This window comes from Ochotona curzoniae, unplaced genomic scaffold (genome assembly GCF_017591425.1).
Source record: "Ochotona curzoniae isolate NIBS_2020 unplaced genomic scaffold, NIBS_Ocur_1.0 contig_3176, whole genome shotgun sequence".
NCBI classification, from domain to species: domain Eukaryota; kingdom Metazoa; phylum Chordata; class Mammalia; order Lagomorpha; family Ochotonidae; genus Ochotona; species Ochotona curzoniae.
The window spans coordinates 983,598-1,008,043 of NW_024465746.1; the positions used below are offsets into that span (position 1 = coordinate 983,598).

Consider the following 24,446-nt stretch of genomic DNA (forward strand, 5'->3'; position numbering starts at 1 on the left):
TCATCCAACCATGTATTAAGTTACTGGCTGCCTTGTGTGCATCCAGCACTATTCCGGAAGGTTCCAGGTGAGGAAAAGAACCGAGATCTTCCAAGAAGCAAGCATCTTAACGGGGCAGACAAGGAGCACAGGCGTGGAACTCAACTTCAAGTCCCAAGAAGTGTCGCGAAGTCTGATAAAACCAAACACGTGGAGGCATCAGTGGCAGGTGCAGAGTCAGACAGAGCTGTGGCGTGTCAGCAGCACCTGGACCAGAGGCAGGGAAGCCAGCCCTCTTCACAGAGCCATTGTGATGGCCTCAGGGGGCCTGAGGAGGTAGAGCAGGGTGGCTGGGCTGAGCTGGATGGAGAGTGTGGGACAGCAGAGGGCGGTGTGAGGAGTGGATGATTCAAGAGCTTTGGGATTAACTCTGAGTGGGATAAGAGGCCACAGGAGGGGTCGAGGGATAAGCGCTAAAGACCACCTAGAGGTGAGCAGTCGGCTCAATGCTGAAGACACTCCTTGGGACATTTGCATTCCGTACAGGAAAGCCTGGGTTCAAGGCCCGGCGCCACTGATTCCAGCTTCCTGTTCATGTCCACCCCCAGAGGCAGTGGTGATGGCCCAAGTACTTGGGTCTGTGTCACTTACACCAAAAGCTTGGATGGCGCTCCAGGCCCTGGCTCCAGCTCAGGCCATTGGAAGCATTTGGGAAGTGAACCAATGGATGGGGGATCTCTCTCCACCTGTTTCTCTCTCCCCCAAACCTAGTATACACACACACACACACACACACACACACACACACACAGCCTTTCAAAATATTTTGAAGGGTCCAGCGTGATAGTATAGTAGTTAAAGTCCTCACCTTGAACGCGCCGCGATCCATGTGGTCGCCAGTTCTAATCCCGGCGGCCCTGCTTCCCATCCAGCTCCCTGCCTGTAGCCTGGGAAAGCAGTTGAGGACGGCCCACAGCCTTGAGACCCTGCACTTGCATGGGAGACCTGGAAGAGCTCCTGGCTCCAGGCCTTGGATCAGCTCAGCACCAACTGTTGCACTCACTTGGGGAGTGAAACATCAGACGGAAGATCTTCCTCTCTGTCCTCTTTGTAGTATCCGCCTTTACGATAAAAAAAAAAAATCTTAAAAGTATATATATATATAAATATTGAAGAGAGCACCTGGCTGCTGCAGCTTGTACTGATGTGATGTGACCAAGCTTCTTCTGGGTCCCAAAGTCCTGGGCCGTCCTCCACTGCTTCCCATGCCTCAAGCAGGGAGCTGGATGGGAAATGGAGCAACCAAGATATGAACCAATACCCATACGGGATCCAAATATGGGCAAGGTGAGGATTTAGCCACTGAGCTATTACACCAGACCTCATAACTAAACAACTAAACTAAAATAAATGAAGCCTGTAAACGTAAAAAGTTCAAATCTTAAACTCGAAGGTGATTTAATTTTCCAACTTTTGTAAATGAAGCTGATTGAGGGCATTTCATCCAGCAACAGCCAAATCCCTCCTCTGCACAACAGTTCCCTGCCTGTTCGACACACACGAACTTGCTCTCCTATACCCAGGTCTGCCTCAGCCTTCCTGCTGTGAACATGCTGTAATCTCCTTGAACCAAATCCATCCAGTGAGTCAATGCTGAGCCGTTCCTTAGCACAGGGTCTGGACTACGGGACCACAAGGGGGCAGCTCATCAGACAGCCAGACACCACAGGGAACACACAGCACCTACAAGGAATACACAGCACCCAGAGGGAACACACAGCACCCAGAGGGAACACACAGCACCCAGAGGGAACACACAGCACCCAGAGGGAACACACAGCACCCACAGGGAGCACACAGCACCCACAGGGAACACATAGCACCCACGGGGAACACACAGCACCCAGAGGGAGCACACAGCACCCACGGGGAGCACACAGCACCCACAGTTCACCGAGTGTCCTGAAGAGACACAGACCGCACATGCCCAAGGATCACTCCTTCTCAATTCTTACTCCAAATTCTTCAAATCCAGGTTATCAAATTTTACTGTGGGTTTTTATCCTGTCAAGGTCAGGACAGGCACAGGAACTGTCCGACAGATGCCTAGGTGACCTGCCAGTGATCAAAGTGTACCCACACGGAGCTCCAGAGCAAGGGCCTTCGCATGAGGCTGCTCAGTCTGCTAACTGCAGTGCTTGCTCTCCTGGGAGCTCTTCCGTCAGCACTGCGGTAACTTAACGGTGTTTTCCCAAAGGCAGCTGAGTCCCAAAGAAAGCAAAGTACGGAACTAAAGAATCCAAATCACTATGCTTGTGTAGTTCCAGGTTTTATTTTCATAATCACCTTCCTACAGGAACAGTAATTTGTATTTCTGTATCTATACACTTAATATCCCACTCATCAAAGAGTAGGGAAATAGAAGGAATACAGCACAGAATTCCATACACAAATACCAATCTGAGTATGTACAAATAAATCCAATATATTAAGCATATTCTGTAGACGTACAGGATAGGAGAACACTGAATACTAGATTCTGAGCATATTCATGCACTCTCATTGGGTAAAACGGATGACACAATGGTTTTAGAAAACCATTTTTCTTGTAAACACAGAGTTTTCCATTTCTGACTGTACTCTCAGGAAAAAAAAAAAAGACTTACAGAAAAGAAAACGATGCTTATGGAACCAATGTTTTTCATTAGACACCCTACATGACGACCCTGCCATCCAAGGAACGTGCTCGTGGGCAGAGGCGGCCGAGGGACAGGCTGCTTATGCTGCCTGAAGCTCAGGGGTACTGCTGTGATGGAAAGCATGGATTTGTTTAAATTTACACTATGCAAGGAGAGTTAACATGAAAACAATTTTTTCTGGGTTTGTGATGGTCTATTCGGTCTGTAAAGTGCTGCTAAATCTGCCGAGACTAGTCAGCTAAAACGAGTATTCGAGTGATTCGGGAAGGTTCTTGCCGGCCGTCAGGGTCTGCGCCATCCGCACTGTCAGGACACACTCAGCTGACTGATGGACGTGGCACTGCCCACAAGGCCCTACGCTGCTGTAATGACACGGGGAATTAGTGAGGGGAAGGGACTTAGCAGGGGGGTTGGGGGGGAATCCTAGAGCCTAAGGAATTGCATCATAAAATAAAAATGTTTTAAAAGTTAAAAAAAAAAGGGTATCAGAATGACAGGATCTGTCTTGAAAAAGAAAACCTTAGATACAGCTTTATTTGGCTCATTCATGATCTCCGTAATGGCCTTGAAGATGAGCCGAGTACCTGCAGAGCTCTGCAAGTCATCGTGGGAGACACAAGGTGATTTAGTGTTTTCCAGGAGACCCGAGGGGGGCTGTGCACGGGCCTCACCCACCCAGGCACACCCCCAGAGAAGGCCGGCTGTGCCTGAGCCCGACTCCCCTCAGTGTTGGCAGTGAGGCTAGCGACAGGGCGTGCGTGCCAGAACAAAGCATACTGCCGCTGGTACCCTCTGTCCAATTAAAGTAAAAAAAGGAATGCTACAAAGGCATGTTTTTGGAAATAAGCATAAGGTATAAAATGCTGATAGTGTGGTGTTTTAAACACGTCTTTCAAAAATAATTCTCCCCCTTCAACCAACTTTTTGTAGCATACACCATTTCCTGCCTCAGCTTGATGTTTGCAGTTACAACTCAAAATAAATGAGAAATTATTCTGGGAGGAAAAAGTGCATTATGCACTAGAATTATGATACTATCATCTCTCAGGATGCTTAAAATCACTTTCTAAGCATGTTCCCACTATATAAAAACTAAGCCAGCCTGGAGTCTAGGACGGAAGGAACAGGCGCCCCATGAGGACAGCACGCAGTTACAGACTGGTCCTGCTCCCCGTGGCTCTGCCAGCTCACACATGACGGCTTCGCTGCATCTTTTCCGGACTAACATTGTAAGGCTCCAAGCAGCTTCCTGTCCAACCTCACTTCTGAAAAGACTGGACAACTCAAATATTTTCTGACATCATAGGGGACACATTTCCTCTTCAATACAAAAAAAAACCCCATTTTAAAACAATATCTATATATATACATATATTATTTTACCAATAGAGCTTACTTCTAGCAGCAGTTATGAAATGAAGTGCAGAGAACGCTCTACCAACACACTCGAGGAGCGCCCGTCGAATCCCCACCAGTTCTTCAGAATGTACTCAGGCTAAAGTTCGGCTCGTAAATTTTAAAGTCAACTGTATTTAACATGGCAGTACATGTTCTAATTCTTGCTCCTGTCATGAAAAAACAAAAAACAAAAAAAAAAACCCCAACCCATCACTTCTAGGGAGCAGGTACAATGGCTGACTTGGAGAATTGGTAACGGAAATGGGGTCTGCACGAGCATTCCAAATCCTGACGTTACGAAGCAAAGTCCCCGGGCCCCAGTCCCAAGCCTGAGGAGCTCCTTCCTGTTCTGCCCTTGGGCGCTGCGGGTGGAGCACTAGCACAGCCCTCCGGAGTACTCGTCTTCCTCCTCCTCGGCCGCTGCGGTGCTGACGCCAGCAGGTTTGTCCTGGGGTGTGGCAGGTGACTTCTTCTTGATGCCCCCTCCTGGGACGACCAAGCTCAGCCCCAGCTTGGCATACTGCAACGAGAACACACACCCCTGAGAGCTGAAGGGCCACAAGCCCACCCCACAGCTCAGCATCGGCTTCCTCTTCCCCTCCCCCTCCCCATCAGGGAGGACACAGCACCTCCTCCCCCCCTCCCTATCCCTCTCAGGGAGGACCAGCTCCCCTCCTCTTCCTCCTCCCCCTCCCCATCAAGGAAGACCAGCTCCCCCTCCTCCCCCTCCCCATCAGGGAGGACCAGCTCCCCCTCCTCTTCCTCCTCCCCCTCCTCCCCCTCACCATCAGGGAGGACCAGCTCATCCTCCTCTTCCTCCTCCCCTCCCCCTCCCCATCAAGGAGGACCAGCTCCCCCTCTTCTTCCTCCTCCCCCTCCTCCTCAGGGAGGACCAGCTCCCCCTCTTCTTCCTCCTCTCCCTCACCATCAGGGAGGACCAGCTCCCCCTACCCTTCCCCCTCCCCATCAGGGAGGACACAGCACTCCTCCTCCCCCTCCCCCTCCCTCTCAGGGAGGACCAGCTCCCCCTCCTCCCCCTCACCATCAGGGAGGACCAGCTCCCTCTCCTCTTCCTCCTCCCCCTCCTCTCCCTCACCATCAGGGAGGACCAGTTCCCCCTCCTCTTCCTCCTCCCCCTCCGCATCAAGGAGGACCAGATCCCCCTACCCTTCCTCCTCCCCCTCCCCCTCAGGGAGGACCAGCTCCCCCTCCTCTTCCTCCTCCCCCTCCCCCTCAGGGAGGACACAGCACCTCCCCCTCCTCCTCCCCCAGACTACCACAGAGACAGAAAAGCAGCACAATGGCGCTAGGTGGCAGATGCCTTGTGACCGCAATGTGGCAGCAATACAACTACTAAAAACATCAATTATTGCCACACTGCAGAATCTGAGATAATCTGGATAAACTGAGTGAGGTAACACAGCAGCTATAAAATGTAAAGTTCTATTGAATAAAAGGGCACACCCTAGAGATTTTTTTAAAACATTCAATCTACCAATGTCTATATATGAATTTGTGCAGAAAAAGATGACTTCCATACATTTTTATTGTTAAAAAAAAATCAAAGACCTTAGAACTGCTCTGTTACTCTGATAAGACTCTGAAGTTACGAGAGCAGACTGGTGCTCACAGACGCACTTCAGAAGGAAAATGGGAAGTGACACACTCAGCCACGGCCCCCTGAGGTGCACCAGCTGCATCCCAGGAGCCTTCTCCCAACAGGTGATCCACTGGGTCGGTTCACAGCCTGCACTGACTGTGCGCTGTCCCCAGATCTTCTGAATTATGGAGGCTACTATTTGGTGGGCCTCCTTCAGATGGGGATCCCAAAAGAAACTTATAAACCAAACAGCTTACAGAGAACAAGAGATGGGAGGAGAAACTGAGAAATTAGGCTGAATTAAAGGTTTGCCTGTGGAAGCACTTCAGCCGTGGCGGGGATGCCTGCATCCCATACAGGGCAGCTGGGTTTAATCCCAGGGTGGCCTCCAATCCACCTTCCTGCAAACACTGTCCGTGGGAAGCAGCAGGGACTCAGTCCTTCCCACTACGTGCAAGACACACAATGAGATGCAGGCTCTCCTGGCTTTGGCCTGGCCCAGTCCTGGCTGTTGTAGGCACTGGAAGGGGGAACTAGCCCTGTCTCTGCCCTTCAAATAAAAAAATGAAATACGTATACTGTCAACTAAGTTAGACGGATGCCTGAGTAGATCAAATTACTTAAATCTGCAGGAAGCTCAGGAGAGGGGTCGATCCCTTCGAGGGTATCACTGGATGTGAAAAACATCACACGAGCCCCACTGTAAAACGCTCACATGGAGAACGCGCCCAAGGGCCACTTACGTCATTGTCCATGTACTTGAAGAGCGGTGAGTTGCAGACCTCGGACACCTGATCTTGGTCTTGCTGGTCATACCCTTCAAGAAGCTGCTCGAGGGCGGCGCAGTCTTCACTCCCGTTGAAGCCCGGGATGCTGCAGGAAGCACAAGTCCTTACAAGAATGCTTCTCCACTGGGCAGGATTTCGTGCCCAGCAGAAGGCAGACGTTAGACCGTAAGCCCAGGGTGGGGCGGGTGAGGATGCGGTGCCCAGCTGCAGTGCCCAGGAAGGCCTCCGGAAGGCTCCCGCTCACAGTGTCAGCAGTGCCTAGGCTGGACTGCTCTTTTCATAAACCCCAACGTGGGCATCCCTCATGTTGATATACCTGGGGTGGGCAGTCTGCATTTTCCTTTTTTTTTAAAAAAGGCTTAAAAATTATTCCTTCTCATAGATGTCCCGGAGAGAAAAACTCGGGGAAGAAACGGCCAGTACAAATGGTGCTGTGCCAACCATGGGGAGGGTGGTGGGTGCTGCCAGGAGGGCACCACACAGCTCACACTGCCCCAGCAGCTGGGACCCGCAGCAGCCAGCCTCCTACCTGTAGCTCTCCCTGACACAGCGCTCCGCAGCCACGTAGTCGTTTCGATGCAGATGAACCAAGACCTGAGCGATTGTTTTCTAAAACAAAGAGAGGTGATTACAGTCCAAGGTTTTGTCTACTTAGCCACGTCAGTTTGCTGGAAGTGTTACAAACACCCACAATTGAACCTTCAGAGTCTCAGTCTGTATTCAGTGACACCAATTAATTCTGCAGTAACACAGGACACTGAGAGAAAAATCTCAGACAGATCACCCACTCTAGTGTGCACGGAACAGGGGTGTCCCTGAAACGAAGACTGGCTGCGTGGGCTGGACGCTTGCCCGAGCCTCTGCCACGCTAACACGCTCCCTGCCAGTGCTGCCACCGCCAGTGGGAGGGCCACTCCTGAGGACTGAGTGCCCTTCAAGTATCTATGAAAGGGAATTCAAAAGATAGTTACGCCCCTGAAACTCATCTCACGGCAAAACAGCTCTTCCTAAAGTACGTTCCATTTTGCGGCTCTCCATTCTTTGGGCACCTGTCACAAACCTATCTTCAGAAGTCGACTGGCCCTTCTGTCACCTTTATCATGAGATAATGCTCGCTCATTATCTTATTTCAGGCATTACAATTCCCAGTCCCAAAACTCTGACTTCATTTTGACTGTCTGCATTGAAATACAATTTTCCTCTAAAAACAACAGTTCTTCTCCATGCGTTTTAATGTATTTCTTCCTCCCGGAGCAGTCACACAGCTGTTTCACAGTCTGTTCATTCTGACACCTGGACTGTTCTGGGATTTTCTTTAAGGAGCGGCTCCCATTGCCCTGGCCCTGCATGTGATCTGTGAATGTCACGTGGTTCTCAGCACACAGCCACCACCATCAGGTACAGACAGCAGCTGTCACCGGGGGACGGGGAGCAGGCAAGGTCCTTAGTTCAAATCCTCTGCTATGCTATTCTGGGTCTGGCCCATGTATGCACCCTTTAAGGGGTAGTGTGACACATGGACTGTGGTTTAAATCTCTCTCAAAACTGCACCCTCCTTCGGGCCTTGTCATGCACGCATGGCTGAAGTGTGAAGACGAAGACTGCGTGGGCCACAAGGTGGGGGGCCCCCTTTTCCACCACTCCTTCTCGGCGTTTTCTCCTTACTCTCTCAGCTTCATCCTCTCTGCTCCTCCAGCCCGAGATGAGGCTCCATTTAGAGTTGTACTCACCGAGCCACCACTAACGCAGCAAGTGCACGCAAGTGGAAACAATGGGCCTCTTCCTCCCTTCACTCTGCTAAGCCAGGGTTCCTCCAGAGGGCTGCATTCCTGCGCCTGGGGGATCCTCTCGGCTTGGCCACTCCCTTCCCACAGCGCTTCCTCCCCGCTGCCTCCCAAGGGCCGACTTCCTCCCCAGGGCCGACTGCCTCCCCAGGACCAGGATCGGCTGCCTCCCCAGGACCCGCTGCCTCCCCAGGACCCCAGGGCCCACTGCCTCCCCAGGGCCCACTGCCTCCTCAGTCAGCCTGCACTTCCTTCTCAGCCTGGGGTATTCCTATATTTGATCAACTGGTTTAGTTGTAACCAAGAGACAGGCTGTCATGGGCTGACTCTACCTTGGTCAAAAGTGCAAACCCACCATGTATTATTTTACAGAAATATACAGAGCATTACAGAATCCTATGTTAAGTATTTACAGCATATATGAAACATTATTCAATTAAAAACCAAAAATGAGCACTTTTAAAGAATACCTTATAACAAGTTGGGTAATTCTCAATCTCCTTGTAAATATTTTTTTCTTTCTGAATAGAGATGGCTGCCTCATCAAACCTGAAGACAAAACAGACACGTGAGACAAGGCAGTGTGCACGGCTTCTGGCAGAGGCCAGCTCTGCTGTGGCCCTCCCGTCACAGACACTAGAGAAACAAAGAGGATGGGTGCCGAGTGCCGCCTGCTCCCCTCACCCCTGCCTTTGCTGACTCTCCCTTTGCAGGCCTCACGATGACAGCCAAGGAACTCAGGATTGGGCTAGCCCGCACAGAGAGCCCCACGCACGGCACGGGCCGCCCCACAGGAGCACCTGTCCAGTTCAAGGACGTGCTGGAGACAGTTTCAGAATTCACCACCACGTTTCCTCCCTCCCACATAGAGACCATCCACAGAGCAGCACTTGCTGCCTGCCCAACTCAACACAACCCTCGCTGCACTGCTAGTGTGCAACACGCAACCCTCATTGCACCGCTGGTGTGCAACACGCAATCCTCACTGCACTGCTGGCCTGCAACATGCAATCCTCGCTGCACCGCTGGTGTGCAACACGCAACTCTCACTGCACCGCTGGTGTGCAACACGCAATCCTCACTGCACCACTGGCCTGCAACACGCAACCCTCACTGCACCACTGGCCTGCAACACGCAATCCTTGTTGCACTGCTGGTGTGCAACACGCAATCCTTGCTGCACTACTGGTGTGCAACACGCAATCCTCACTGTACCACTGGTGTGCAACACGCAACTCTCACTGCACCGCTGGTGTGCAACACGCAACCCTCACTGCACCGCTGGTGTGCAACACGCAACTCTCACTGCACCGCTGGCCTGCAACACACAACCCTCACTGCACCGCTGGTGTGCAACACAAAATCCTCACTGCACCGCTGGTGTGCAACACGCAATCCTCGCTGCACTGCTGGTCTGCAACAGTGTATTTTCTATCTACTCTCAATTTCCTTTTACTCTCTTCTTCCAACAGCAAAATACAAAGCCAGGGGAATCACCAAACTTCTCCCTCAAACTCCCCATCCACCTCCTGTGATTCCCATCAAGCCCTCACAGGCTCCCCGCTGCCCTACCCTTACTGTTTGACTCTACTCCAAATTCCAAACTCCCTCAGTAACTTGTAACTGGATGAATCTTCGGCCTGTTCCATTCTGTCATCCCAACAGATGGCCCGAGGTCACAGAAGCAATGACCGAGTGACTTAGCACCAGGAGTCCACACAACCTCACAGCTAAGGAAGACGACGTGCTCTGGTCAAAATCAAAGTTCAATAATGTCATAAAGCTCCACTCCATACAAGGCTTGGCTTATGGTTAATACTGCTATCCACACTGTGAATTAAACTGAAGTTCTGTGGGCTGTGTCTGGCAACTTAATGTGTGCTACAATAAAGCTCATTGGTGAAATGCGTTCTCAAGTTTCAAATCTGACAGACTGTTGGAGCATGGTCGGTTGTGAGCTGTTGTGAGTTGTGCGGAAGTCTGACTGCCCTCACCACCCTCGCCTCCCCAGGTCACTCTATAACCACACCCCGAGTGTGGAGACAACCTCTGAATCTGATGCCACCTCGTGCCTATGACGCCACAGTCATCAGGTGCCTCCGAGTGAGCAAACAGCTTTGTCTGCAGGGCCTGACCTCAGCAGGTGAGTCCTGAAGTCAAATTCTGGAACCAGACAGAGGTGCCGCCACCAGCCTCCTATCAGGAAAAGACTCCCACAGGGCACACACTCAGGAGTGGGAGGCACCTGCTAAACCCAACCGCTCTGCCCGGGAAACGCACAGGCAGCAGGAGCACAGGACCCTAGTGACACAGCTGCCGATCACTCGGGAGTGGGCCTGCAGAGCACCCAGACCTGATGGCAGGCAGAGCCATCGGGCCCCTCAGCTTTGCACAGAGGAACCAGCTACACGACAGCTAGGCTTCTGTCTCACAGAGACCGAGCAGTCATCAGTGAGAGCTGTTCGAAGCTGCTAAGTTTGCGTCAATTTGTTTTAAAAGTTAAAAAAAAAAAAAAACAAAAAAAAAATCCAGTGTGGGGAACACAAGTATCACATGAAATAATTACAGATGCTGTTTACAAAATAAATCAGAATATTCTACAGACATAACGAATGTCTGGATTAGATCACCCTAGCAGGAATCTCAGTATTTTAAGCTGTACATATATTTACCATAAAGCTTAGGTCTGGAACATGATTTATTTCCTTGACAGAAATATAGCATTTCTTCATGCTTTTATCAATGTAAAAAAACAGCCAAGAGAAATATTATGCACTTATATGGGTCCACAGTAAAAAATTTAATCAACTTTGCTTAAAGTCCATGAACTTGGCATATAAAACCCTTTTCAAATATATTCAGGAAATTATGTTAGTTACAATGAGATACAATGTTTTTTACTTTTCCATCAGATAATTCTTAATGCTCCTAACATAATCTATCTGGTTTTGTTGAAGACACAATAAATTATTTTTATTTCCTGTCATTCAAAAGCAGAGTCAGACCCAAACAAAACAAAGCAGACTCTAAGCCCCCAGCGAGCGGATGCCTGCGAGAGACTGAGCCTCGCTCAGCAAGCTTCAACAGATCCCAGGCATGACTCAAACTCTTCCCCTCAACCCCACTACTTCCTGAACCCCAAAACATACTTTCCACTTCCCACAAAACTTGTCAGACTATTCATGATACTCCCAACTAACCTTCCTACCGTCACTGATGCATTAGCAGTTAAACCAGGACAGGACAGCTGCCTGATACAGAAGCCCAGGGACTCTCCCTACTACTCCACACCCACGCCACCCGAGCACACACCTCGTCCACACCCATGTCACACGAGCACACACCTCATCCACACCCACGCCGCCCAAGCACACACCTGGTCCACATCCACGCCACCAGCTCTCTCTGTAAGATGACCTGTCGACTGTGTCCCTCAACTGGTAGAGGCACTTCTCTTTGCTATGTGGGATCTGAGTTCATTGGGAATATACACCATATGCCAGCTCAGGGGTGTCCGTCTTGCATTGAGGGCACTGAAGCCACGACCAGCTTGTTGGAGAGGCCTGGTCTCGAAGGGCACCGAGCCAGGACGGATGTCGCCTACACTCGGAAACACTTCTCCATCACAGGGCACCGAACGCAAAGACAACCAGGAAAGTATAAAACACCAAACAAGCAGTGCCATTTGCCATACTAACATATAAACTAAGGTATTAGGGCTAAATCTTACCATTTCTCATGTAGACAGTGGAGTAATAAAATATAACAAGCATCCAATTTAAAATGCTATGCCATACCCTATGAGTAAGAGGGAACTGTGAATAGCATATACTTATCATCTATTTATTTAGGCTACGAGTGAACTCCAAGCAAATTATAATCACAGTCTACATATAACATTCAGTATCACATAGCTATCTCATTACCTTTTCCTTTACATCAATCATGCATGCTTTTTCCTAGTCTGCACTACTTAAAGTCCTCAAAGAAGTACTAGGTGGCAATGAATTCTTTCATACCACAGGTTCCCAGGAAAACTTTCCAAAATATCCAAAGTCTTCACATTCCTGAATAAATTTAAATCCATTTTCATGCTGTCACACAAATCAAATATGTATGTCCATAAGATCAATTTTTTGCTCAAATACTGGAGAAGATACTACATAAAACCATGTTTTACTAAAGGGAAAAAAAACCCCAACAATATCAAAATGTAAACCGGACCATTTGCTGCCCTGGCCTCATCAGCGTGCAGCGCCTAAGCACGCCCACACACCTGACACGCCTGGCTTCAGCAGGTGGCACTTCCCCCAGCACGGCCTGAGAGGAGCTCCCTGCTCACTTGATGACAGCTGTTTTCGCAAGTCAACACCAGCTAGGGACATGTTCAGAACGCAGTCAATGCCACATGTAAGGATGCCACATGCAGAACGGTCCCTGCTGACCACTCCCGCAGGTCCTGAACGCTCGGACCCTATGCTGCTCCTGCCGACACACCATCTGAGATATCTACAGTTTGGGAACCAAGAGAGAGAAATGTGAAAACCAGGAAAGCTTTAGGCTGGCTGAAGCAGAGCAGACTGCCCCAGGAGCGGTAATGAACTGCTGCCTCTTTCCAGTGACTGCCCGCCCTCCCTGCAGCAGAGCCCCCAGCACGCGGGATGGTAGACAGGCGTGGGGAGCAATGCAGGCCCACCACGAGCTGGGCAAAGGAGAAGAGCCAGAGGCACGCGGAGCTGCCCGCCATCCGCCCAGCTACACTGTCCTGCTCAGCAGAGCCAGCGCCTGGCAGCGCCTCATGGGTCAGTCACTCTGCATCTGGCAGCCACTGGCAGGGATGACTCTAGTGACTGGGCCCAACGTGATAGCATAATGGTTAAAGTCCTCGCCTTGAATGCACCGGAATCCCATACGAGAGCTGGTTTTAATCCCAGCAGCCCTGCTTCCCATCCAGCTCACTGCTTGTGGCCTGGGAAAGCAGTTGAGGGTGGCCCAAAGCCTTGGGTTCCTGCACCTACACGGGAGACCCGGAAGAGCTCCTGGCTCCTGGCTTCGGATCGGCATAGCATCGGCCGTTGCGGCTCACTTGGGGAGTGAATCATCGGGTGGAAGATCTTCCTCTCTGTCCCTCTCTCTATCTGACTTTCCAGTATAAAATAAATAAACCTTTAAAAAAAAACAGCAACAGTGATCACTGCTTTAATCCCTGACACAACACAGCTTGAGTTAGGTTTCAATTCAGTTCTCTCTCTCCAGAATCCCAAGCTCCTAAAGGTGTTCAAGCATTGTTAAATGAGAACTCAGCAAGCAGGATTTTATTATTGACACAAACTGTGAGCATAAACTGCACGTAAAAAAAAAGGAGAATCGCAGCCCACCTTCCCAAGGTCAAACACAGCAAGGAGAACACACACGGGCAACTCCCTCCCAGATGGCACTCTCTGGCTGCCAAGGACCTGTCACCGGGTGAGCGCGTAGGGCATCCCTGCCACTTACCCCACACACAGAGAAAAAGCAACCCTCCCCACGGCCGGCCACCTCTCAGCCCGGCTGACGTGCACCGGTAACGCAATGCACACCGCATTTGCCTGTTCACTTTCAAAACAGCGCATCTTTTTATGCTTTGTGTCTGACACACAGACACACAGGTTGGGTTCTGAAGACATACCTGCGTCCCCGCACCAGCAGCCTTGAGGCTTTTCCTAGTAATTCAACTGCCTGCCGTAAGCGCTCCTCATTCTGAAAGGATCAAAGACAGAGGGTTGCCACTTGCACGCGGGCATCCTTTCATCTCAAGAATCACTCTGGAGAACAGCAGCTGTGGACCACGGTCAGGGGCGCTGAAGGGGCTGGTCCGTTCAGAGAGAACTGGGGAGCAGTGGGGAGCACGAGAGGCTGACAACGCAGCCCTGTCTGCTCCCCATATATTAAGATTCTAAACGTTCTAAGTAATGAAAGAAAGGAAGTCAAACTCGCCTCAAACACGTTAGCCGTCTGCTGGTACAGCTGTACCGCTTTTTCCGGATCCACATTTTCTATAAGCCTGAAACAAAGGAGGTTTGACTTAAATGAGAAATACAAAACTTGTTCTTTGAAGAGCTCTACTGAACAAAACAATAATGGTTTTCATGGGGATGCCCTTGCTTCCAACTAACGGCCCCCTACTCACTTTCCGGCTCTCTCCAAGGCCATGGCCGCCGTGTCGGGGGTACCATTTTCCAGATACATCATGCTGGCTTTTTCAATCAGCTGAACAGCCTCTGGCAGCTTCTGCATTTCCTATGGACACAGAAAGTCCATCAATGCGAGACAGGCAGAGTTCTCCACAAGCAATTCCGGTGAGGATCCATCCGCAGCCGAGCAGCAGCAGTATGAAGCAGGCTCCAGGAATCGGGGTCCCAGCACTGCTGATCAGGCACAAGGAGACTCCTGCAGACCCTGGGTGCTCCCTAACTCCCAGCAGGAAGTCATAGCGAATCCCCAGCACTTCTGGCTCTAAGAGGAATTCTTACCATTAATAGTAACAAGGCAATTATCGTTTCTAAGGAACTGTTAGCAACCTAATGGACACCATCAAATATCAACTCAGTTGTAAGTTTAGCCAGCATGGTTTTAGCTCAGCGGTATATAAGTTTATCATAAACTTGCATTATAGTTAAACACTTCCCAACTAAAAATTTTGATGACTGTCTCACGTTTGCAACAAAACAGCGTTGCAAACAATACTCTTAATGATACATTCGGAGAACTGGGATTCCTTTAACTGGGCCTATCATCACCTATTACTTTCCTTGATTGTTTCCCTGAACATGTCCTGCAATAAACACAGTCACGGAAACAAGCCAGTAAATTAACTTTTTTTAAAAGTCATAGAAATTAAAAAGAAAAGCTTTACTGAAATGCAATAACAAGAGATCCAGGAATCCAGGGCCAGCATAGTGGCACAGAGCCGCCAAATGCGACACCAGCACCACCAGCACCGCACAGGGGCGTCACTCACGTCCTGGCTGCCCCGCCTCCCTTGCAGCTCGCCCAGCCAGCGGCCCGGGCAAAGCAGCAGCAGGTGGCCGAAGCGCCTGCCTCCCTGCGCCCCATCTACGTCCTGACCCGGACAGAGCCCCTGGCTCCTGCCTTTGGCCTGGCCCAGCACTGGCCATTACAAGCCATCTCAGGAGTGACCTAGTGGATCACACCTCTTTCTCTCTCTCTGTTACTCTTCCTAAATAAATCAACAAATCTGAAAGAAAAAGCAATCCAACATTAAGTTTACCACTCCAGAAAATACAAGAACAGAAAGGCAATCGGTTCATTTCAGTTGCTGCTTTGACTCACTGCCATGGAATCCTATGTTCTGCCTTCACCCCACAGGATCCCGATTCTCAGCGTGTTTTCACAGAGTAGAAGTTCGACAGGCAGCAGAAGCCTATTGGCCAAACCTCCCTAGCCCCAAACCACCAGTTGAGTCTGGTTCTCTTTGCTCCCAGTCTTTCATATGACCCACAATTAAGACAATATCCCCACTTAACCATTTTTACTACGTTAAGATGTCCTTCAGTTCTGCTACGCGAGGCGGTACGCCTTACAGTTCTTCCTTTAGCCATACACATCCGGCCCGGGGTCCCCGTGTACAACTCTATTTCCAGGTCCCTCTAACACGTTGCCCTAGGTTCTACTTTGTTCCCCCACTGCCGTGGACGCAGACTGTACCCTGTAGGTCCAGTGAGTGTCACTCTGACGGGCCATCGGCTCACACGAAGGACACTGTTGCGCTTCAATATAAATCCTACGTTAACCACACAGTCCATTTGCCCTCCACACACCAACATCACTGACCTTCAGCATCATGCCGGCCTGCTCATAAGCTCTGCAAAAACAAACAAACGACAAGAATTTCTCTGATGAGGTCTTGAAGACACAAACGAGAACTGCTAATGAAGCTACGGCTGGTGGGGGAACTGATTTCAATAAACTGTTCAGGGACGATGCACCAAGCCAGGCTTGCGTTAGTACACGCCGTCACTGACTGTGGCTTTTGGTTTGGTTTTTATGTATAACGAGAAATGACGCCCTTGAAACATCAGCTATTTGCACTGAAGGGGTTTTATCGAGGCTAGGTGGGTTTTCCAATGGATGCACTGATCACTATGATTTAAAACAAATACCTTCCGCAGAAGCAGTTAAAAGCTCAGTGCTTCTCTTCCACGAGCACAATTAACTATCAGCAAACAAAAGGCTCCTAATGTATTCCCTTTACTTAGGTTACAGGACAAATGGTCCTGAAAAATACACTGGGTGTCATTTAAACCCCATCTACCTTGGCTTTTCAAGGTCGGTTAAATACAGATAAATTAAGCCAATACAAAATAATTTGTTATTTATCGATAATTATAATAATAAAAGTAGTAATTTGCTATTTGTAAGTATGTAACTTTGGAACAACTGACTCAACTACAGGAAAACAGTGATAAAAACACCGTAAAAAGATGAAAATGTGCAGAACTACTTACTTGGCAGCATGGAAAAGACTGAATAGAGGCAGGAAAGTAAAAGTTAAGGGAAAAAAAAGATGAAATTGATAGTTAAACTGCATGGGTTTGAAACGGTTCTCTGTGGATTTAACCATTTTACTACAATGCAAATCGACTGTGGCCATAGTTGCCAATAAGAAACATTTTTTAAGAAGTGCTAACATATGCCAGGAAAAAGCAATATTTGAAACTACTTAGAGGTCTCATCTCAAATACCTACAGGAGAACGTAAATAAATCCACACAGCAGGTGATGCAATTCCAATCCCTGCGCCGTTCACTGGTCAGCACACGCCCACAGACCTCCCGCCCTTCCTCAGAGAAACATGAAGCCGAACTGGAAACTACAGCCCACGTCCACCACCGCCCCGCCAGCTCAGGGAAGAGCTGCCAGCCAAAGGGCACGAGGAAGGCGCCTTCGGAGTTTAAAACTCAACGTTTTTCTGAGCACTGTGTGATTTAAAAGCATTCTACTCCACAGAGCAAATCTATAGCAAGAAGAGATAGCGGGGTGATCTGACAGAGAGAATCTATGTATTTCGTCCCAGAGACTGGGAAGGATACGCCCTGTTGTTCTCGTGGGCAAGAGCCTCCTTCAGGCAGGCGTCTTTGGCTTGCTCAAACTGCTTGGCATTTTTAAAAGCAACAGCTGAAACAGGAGGGAAAAAAAAAAAAAAGATATGTTTAATTCGATCACTGCAAAAACTAGCCAAATGAATCATTACCAAAACCAAGCATTCTAAAATCTACTTAAACACATGGGAAGTTTCACTAAAAAGATATAATCTTGTCTAAAGCAATTTCCTTACAACACTTATGGTTATCAAAAGTTTTAGGGGCCCAGAGTGATGGCCTAGTGGTTAAAGTCCTCGTCTTGAACATGCCGGGATCCCATATGGGCGCCGGTTCTAATCCCGGCAGCCCCACTTCCCATCCAGCTCACTGCTTGTGGCCTGGGAAAGCAGTTGAGGACCATCCAAGTCGTTCGGACCCTGCGCCCACATGGGAGACCTGCAAAAGGCTCCTGACTCCTGGCTTTGGATCAGCTTGGCTCCAGCCATTGTGGCAGCTTGGGGAGTGAACCATCAGATGGAAGATCTTCCTCTCTGTCTCTCCTCCTCTCTGTATATCTACCTTTCCAATAAAAATAAATAAATCTTTTTTTTTTTTAAGTTTTAAAGTCTTTAAGTTAAAAAAAAAAAATCATTGATTACTGGCAACAGATCTGATACTTCCACGTAAATCCATCAACACTCCCAGATAACAAACTCCTTCATCCCAAAGGCAGCATTTCATTTTGCTAGCTTTATGCTTAATAACCGAAAGTGCTTTAGCTTAACTCAAAATTATTTATAAGCTAAGGACCAATAAACACATTAGCTTATAAGAACACTTCTCATTGAACAGCCACTTAAATGCGCAAACGCGTAACTTCCCTACTATCCCAGTGCCAACGATGACGAGACCTTCACAGACTGGAACACAGCCCCAGCAGCCCAAAACCTCACCAAGGAGTGCTCACAGAGAAGTCAAAAGCAGACGGCTTTAAGGAAAGCGTTGTTTCTTTTTTCTTTTCATTTTTTTATTTTATTGTAAAGTCAGATACACAGAGAGGAAGATCTTCCATCTGATGACTCACTTCCCAAATGACCACAACGACAGGTACTGAGCTGATCCAAAGCCAGGAGCCAGGAACCTCCTCCAGGTCTCCCACACGGGTACAGGATCCCAAAGCTTTGGGCCATCCTCGACTGCTTTCTCGGGCCACAGGCAGGGAGCTGGATGGGAAGTGGAGCTGTCGGGATTAGAACCAAAGCCCATATGGGATCCTGGCACTTGCAAGGCAAGGACTTGGGCCACTAGGCTACCATGCTGGGCCTGGAATGTGTTATTTCTTACAAAACACATCCAAAATTCTTCAACAAAATGTTAAAAACAAGCAAAATACAGAAACTGCTTCCATCCCATACATATTTCACACCCAGATTTTTAAAGGATGTATTCTACTGATTAAACATATTTTACAGAAACCTTTAAAGAAAAGAAGCAAAAGAACGCTTTCATTGAAAATCTAACCTGGACTATTTTCAAAAACAAGTTGATGATCTTCCAGGCAAAGAAACCAAGCCTGTTACACTTCCCTCCGAGAAGGCATTTTTTAAATATCAGTTGAAAGGCATCCTTACATAAGCCACAAGCTGTGCGTAAAGCCCATTTGTAGCCTGGACTTGAAAGACTTGCATCTTTAAACAGGAGCTATGAACCTCCCATTGCTCCTTCCAGCCAGAAAACCTGCCCTCAGACTCGTCAGTTTTAACTCCTCCCTGCGTTGGTGAGAAGCTCAAGGTGAAGGTGCCCTGGGCCCCTGCCCACAAGGAGCCCTCTGCCTGGCTAATCGATGCCAGCCACCAGTGCCACGGAAATACAAACACTGCTCAGGGCACTTCAAGCTTGCTCACACTTCACAGCCGGAAAGAGGGCCAGTCACTCCACAACTCAGAATGCCAACTTCAGCAGATTCCCTTTCCGTGTCATATTCAACATCGCCTACATAGAGAGAAATTCACTAAAATATGCACGTAATTTTAATACTCTCTAAATACATCCCAATGTGTCTCAAAGTGAGGCTCATAAAAAAGCATGCAACAGGGCCCGGCGGCATGGCCTAGCAGCTAAAGTCCTCGCCTTGAACGTGCCAGGATCCCATATGGGCACCGGTTCTAATCTCGGCTGCTCCACTTCCCTTCCAGCTCCCTGCCTGTAGCCTGGGAAAGCAGTCGAGGATGGCCCAAAGCTTTGGGACTCTGCATCCATGTGGGAAACCTGGAAGAAGTTTCTGGTTCCCGGCTTTGGATCAGCATAGCACCAGCCGTTGCGCTCACTTGGGGAGTGAATCATCGGACGGAAGATCTTCTTCTCTGTCTCTCCTCCTCTCTGTATATCTGTATATCTGACTTACAAATAAATAAATAAATTAAAAAAAAAAAAGAGCATGCGAGAAACAAAACTTCTAGGTCTGCACAGGATGAGGCTAAGTAAAAAAAAAAAAAAGTAAAGAAAATTTCTTATTTGCTACCAAGCACAACAGAGGACTACAGCAACCCTCAAGGCTGTAGCCCTAGGCACAAAGGATAAAGCCGACAGTGACAAGAGCACCCACGCCACATGCAGGACCCGCAGCTGGCGCCCTGACTCCGCCCCACCCGAGCCCACAGGCAAATGACAAGTGCAGGAAAACGCCACGGCTTGTGCGGAGCGACATACCCTGTATTACACTTTAATACCCTGTATTACACTTTAAGATGAGCTTTACAGATTATTTCAGAGTACACATAAAAGCATCAGAAGTCAAGCTGCAAATACCTGCTTTTCCGTATTCCGAAGCAGCACTGTCGTAGTCTGGCTTCCATTTTAAAAAACTAGTTTTCAGGCTAGAATAAAAGAAAACACATTTAGTGGAAGTCACTAACTACATTTACACAGTATGTAGCTACACTCCTATGTGTATAACTACACTTATAAAAGCTTTCACATATTATGCAGTATGGACATACTCGGGGCTGGCACTGCTGTGCAGCGTATCAAGCCACTGCCTGTTCAGGGCTGTCAGGAGCCATGTACTATAGCCACACTGAAGCCATTTTGAATATAGAACTATGGGCCAGTGGAAAATCCCCGGCTGGCTAGATGCTTGGGAAAGAAGTTATGAAACTAATCACACACTTAGCTTCAATTGTTTCTAGCAACTGTTTTAGAATGTGATTTATGCTGTACCTGCCGGCATCTTGTTATTGATTACCTATGCTATTGTTGATATGTTGGTTACTATTGTTGATATGGTGGCTGCTCAAGAACAATCGGTCTGGAGACCATGGCTTGTGTCCTAGTTTCTCCTTTCCTCCCTGAGCCTTAGTTACTGAAGAGTATAAAAACCCTCAATTAAAATCAATAAACTGACAGCTTGATCAGACATCCTGTCTTGCTGTCCATTCTTCGTGTCTCTTGTCCCCCAATCTCTCCTAGGTGGTTGCGACCCCCGTTGACTGTCCTGCTGGACAGGACACAGGGCATTCCCTACGATTGCAGGTTCGAGTTCTGGCTGTTCCACTTCTGATCCAGCTCTTTGCTAATAAGCCTGGGAAGGCAGCAGATGGCTGAAATACTTGGGTTCCTGTCACACACACGGAACACCCAGCTGGGGTTCCCAAGCTCCTGGCCTCGGCCTGGCCCACTCCGCTCCCTGCAGGCCTGTGGGAAGTAAACCAGAGGATGGAGGATCTTGGTCTCTGCTCTCCCTCAATATCGCTCTGCCTTTCAAATAAATAAATCTTTTTTAAAAAGAAGCCTTCACATTCAAAAGAGATCTTACTCATCTCTCTGTCCAAACTTATTTACAATAAATGCCACCTCCTTTTCCCCTGCTGCCTGTGAAGTTAGGATCTCCAGGGACACAGTGACCCCCACGCAGCAGCACCAGACCTTCTCAGAACTTGCCAGAACCAGAAACCGGCTTCACAGTGGAATCCCAGCACAAACCAAGGGTCGGGATTCAAGGCTGTATAGACCCCGGAGGGAGTGGAGAGAGGGCCAAACCGAGGCCAGCGGCGACGGGTGGGCAGGGAGGAGGAGGATTCAGCAGCAGGAGAGAAGCAGCCTTCCAGGACCACTCACTGCTGGCGGCTGGGGCACCAAACCCCGGGGCAAGCATCAACAACGCCTCACCTGCCTGCCTCACCTGCCCTGCCCTTTCTGCAACAGTTTCTTTCTTTTTGTAAATTTCGAAGTAACTCCAGACTTACAGTTTAAGCTAATTCAACCAGAGTCAAAGTTGGAGGTGGCGAAGAATTGTTGAATGCTTCCTTAAATTCTAAGTTTCAATCCAATTGATGAAACCTTGCTTTTATGGAATGCCCCCAGCTCCACAGGAACCCGACAGCAGTCCAAGTCAAAGCTGGGGGTCCCTGAAAGGGCTCAGGTTACCTGTTATTTCACTACTGCTGGAGGAAGTGCTCCTGAGGCCCAAATTCTGCAATGATGCGCCAATTAACATATTTAATATCTAACATTAGTTTATGCATACACTGCCACAAGACTGAAATCTGTAAGCAATTTTTTCAACTTCTGGAGACTCTTATTGTTCAGAAAGCTAGAATGCTCAAAATGAGGTCTGCCTAATCCAAAAAAAAAACGAAAGAAACCCATACGCAATCAGGCCAAATTCAAATTCTCCACCCCGCCACCACTGGACTCATCACATCCTGCACATTAACTCCACCAAACAAGACGTCACCCCTCAGCTGCTCAACGTGCTAGAGGTCTGAGACCAGCGATGAGGAAAGCCATGCACAGCTTCACTTAGCTGAATGGCTGTAACTGTGAGCGTGCTAAGCATCAGTAAGGAAATTAACACACACACACACACACACACACACACACACACACACACACACCAGCAAAGCCACCTCAGATCAGACTTGGATAGATGCTTTTAGAAATCAGATTATTTGCAGGGAGGGAGACGGCGTGGGTGTGCCAAGACGCAGCTGTGAACCCAGAACTCTACCCCCCCACCCCCGCCACGGTCCCCGCTGGCAGGCAGCTGCCATGGGGCAGAGAGGAGCCAGTCAACCTGGCACGGGATGCCGGCAGCCACACAGCATCTGACGCCTTACACCCAATGCCTGCCTTGATAACAGGGAAACAGACCATCGCTAGAAAATACAGAAAAATCGCATTTTCTTTTCCAAGGCTCCTGGTCCATTTTACCTACCACTACTGAGTAAGCAAAGGTGCAACCCACAGCTCCCTAGCCAGCCCTGCACCGAGCTGGGCCCACGCATCCCTACCTGAAGGCCTCTCCCTCACTCCACTCCCCAGGTTAATCCCAGGAGTCCAGCGTCCCAGCTGAGTCCAGGCGGGTCATGAAGGCCGCTAAAAGTCTCTGAATCCTGCCCCAACACAGGCCGCTGTCATGTCTGCCTAGGTCAGCAGCTCAGAGACCTCACGGCGCTGCCTCTCCCTGCACCCCATCATCCCGACTTGTCCTTCCTCCTTCCTCTCCAAGCATGCACCTGCCCTCCAGCACTCAACCAGCTCGGTGACCTGCAGCTCCTGAGGGAGGACCTACCTGGGGTCACTCCATCATCCCCTCCCCAGGGCCTCGGTGCAGGGTCCCAGCAACAACCCAGTCCCCCACGATCCAATGGGCAGACCCACTGGTAAACTAAGAGCTTTCGGGGGAGGAGGAGTAGGGTGCAGCGCCGCGGTTCCGTAGGTCAAGCCTCCACCTCGCACCTCCAGCCTGGCACCACCCCTTGTGGGTGCCGGCACTTCCCATGCAGCTGGGGAGGTAGCGGGGGTAGGGCCCCTGGGGTCGGCCCGCACCCCACACAGCAGCAGCGGGGAACGGCTCGCGCCCCACACAGCAGCTGCGGGGAACGGCTCGGTACCCCACACAGCAGCGGGGTAGGGCCCTTGGGGTCGGCCTTCATCCCACGCAGCAGCAGTGGGGCAGCACCAAGCCCCCGGGGCCCGCGCACGCGGAGGACGCGGGGCTCCCCAGCCGTGCCCTCAGGAGCCCCTCACTCACTACTTCTCGGCCTTGGCGAGGTGCTCCAGCCCCTCGTTGATCTTCTGCGCCGCCATGTCGGCAGCCGGAAGCGTCGGCGCACGCAGGGACGGCGCTGCGGCTACGGAGGGCCGGAGGGCTCAGCCCGCGCAGGCGGGACGGCGCAGAGCGCTGACGGCGCGGACAGCATGCCCAACCCGCCGCCTGCAGCTCGGGCACCCGGTCGGCCACGAGATCTGAAGCCTGTGCGTGCCGTAGCTGGAATCCCAGTCCTTTAGGTATCCCTTCTGCTAAATCAAAACGGACTATAACCCCGATCGCTGCTGTAGAAGCACTTCCGTGTTTTATCCTGTGGTGAGCTGTTGGCGAGGAATACGTCTGACTCCCATTTCCAGTCCACGGGGAGTTCAGTAGCTCTTCGGTGATTTCTGTTTCCAGCCTTCTGCCAAGCTAAATTAGGAGTGGAGCGATTGCCCCAAAGGATCTGGGTGTTTCCGAGTACCGGCATGGCCATTAGTGAGCTGTGGCAGGCTCAGTTTGGGAAAGGGGACGCGCAGCTTACCCCAGTTGTCTTCCTGAGTCAGGTGCAAGGCTCGCTTGCTTGCTGGGTGACCAGCTCTGCAGAAGGACTTTCTGTTAAAGGCGGCAGTATTGGACACGGGCAAGTCTGTGACTGCCAGGCAACTCTGCCTCTGGATCTATCCATCGTTTCTCAGCTTCCTTCTTTTCTGCCTGAAGCAACTGAGTCCATTTTGACGTGGACAGCGTTCCTATTCCTCCTATCGACTTTTCTTACACCCGGCTCAGCCACGCGTGCCAGGATCACATCCGTGCTGGGGCTGCTCAAGCCCCCCACTTTACACCCCCTGCCATTCCATCCCCTCCTCCTGGGTCTCACGGCACTTAACCAGACCCCGCTGCCTGTCCCTGACTGTCCTTGTCCAGCACACATCCCATGATCTGTCATATGTGTCCTGCAGGATTCTGAGATCCCTGGAAAATCATCAGGAGTCTGAAATCAGCGCTAACGCATAAAGGCAGTTTATTCAGGCCGACCTGGGTCTCCCAGCCGACCCCCAGCCCAGCAGGGCTGGCTGGGAAGG

General features: G+C 49.9%; 1 protein-coding gene across 1 annotated transcript; it reads right to left on the reverse strand.

Annotated features, from left to right (window-relative positions):
* Positions 1-2,295: 2,295 nt before the first annotated feature.
* On the reverse strand, positions 2,296-23,456 carry NAPG (NSF attachment protein gamma). Its single transcript, XM_040979224.1, has 12 exons — positions 23,365-23,456; positions 20,139-20,206; positions 17,340-17,424; positions 16,756-16,773; positions 16,082-16,112; positions 14,418-14,527; positions 14,225-14,291; positions 13,917-13,987; positions 8,719-8,797; positions 6,994-7,073; positions 6,420-6,549; positions 2,296-4,596 (listed from the first exon to the last, which is right to left on the reverse strand). Exons 1-12 carry the CDS (start codon positions 23,418-23,420, stop codon positions 4,453-4,455), a joined length of 939 nt encoding a protein of 312 aa, XP_040835158.1. The 5' UTR covers positions 23,421-23,456; the 3' UTR covers positions 2,296-4,452.
* Positions 23,457-24,446: the final 990 nt, after the last annotated feature.

What these genes read in the sequence shown, in the direction of transcription:
- NAPG (XM_040979224.1), bottom strand. Translation starts at nt 23,420, where the DNA reads ATGGCGGCGCAGAAGATCAACGAGGGGCTGGAGCACCTCGCCAAGGCC. An exon ending in TTCGGAATACGGAAAAGCAG is followed by an intron (nt 17,425 to 20,138) that starts GTATTTGCAGCT and finishes CTCCTGTTTCAG; the next exon opens with CTGTTGCTTTTAAAAATGCC. An exon ending in TGTGTCAGGGAGAGCTACAG is followed by an intron (nt 6,550 to 6,993) that starts GTAGGAGGCTGG and finishes TGCTTCCTGCAG; the next exon opens with CATCCCGGGCTTCAACGGGA.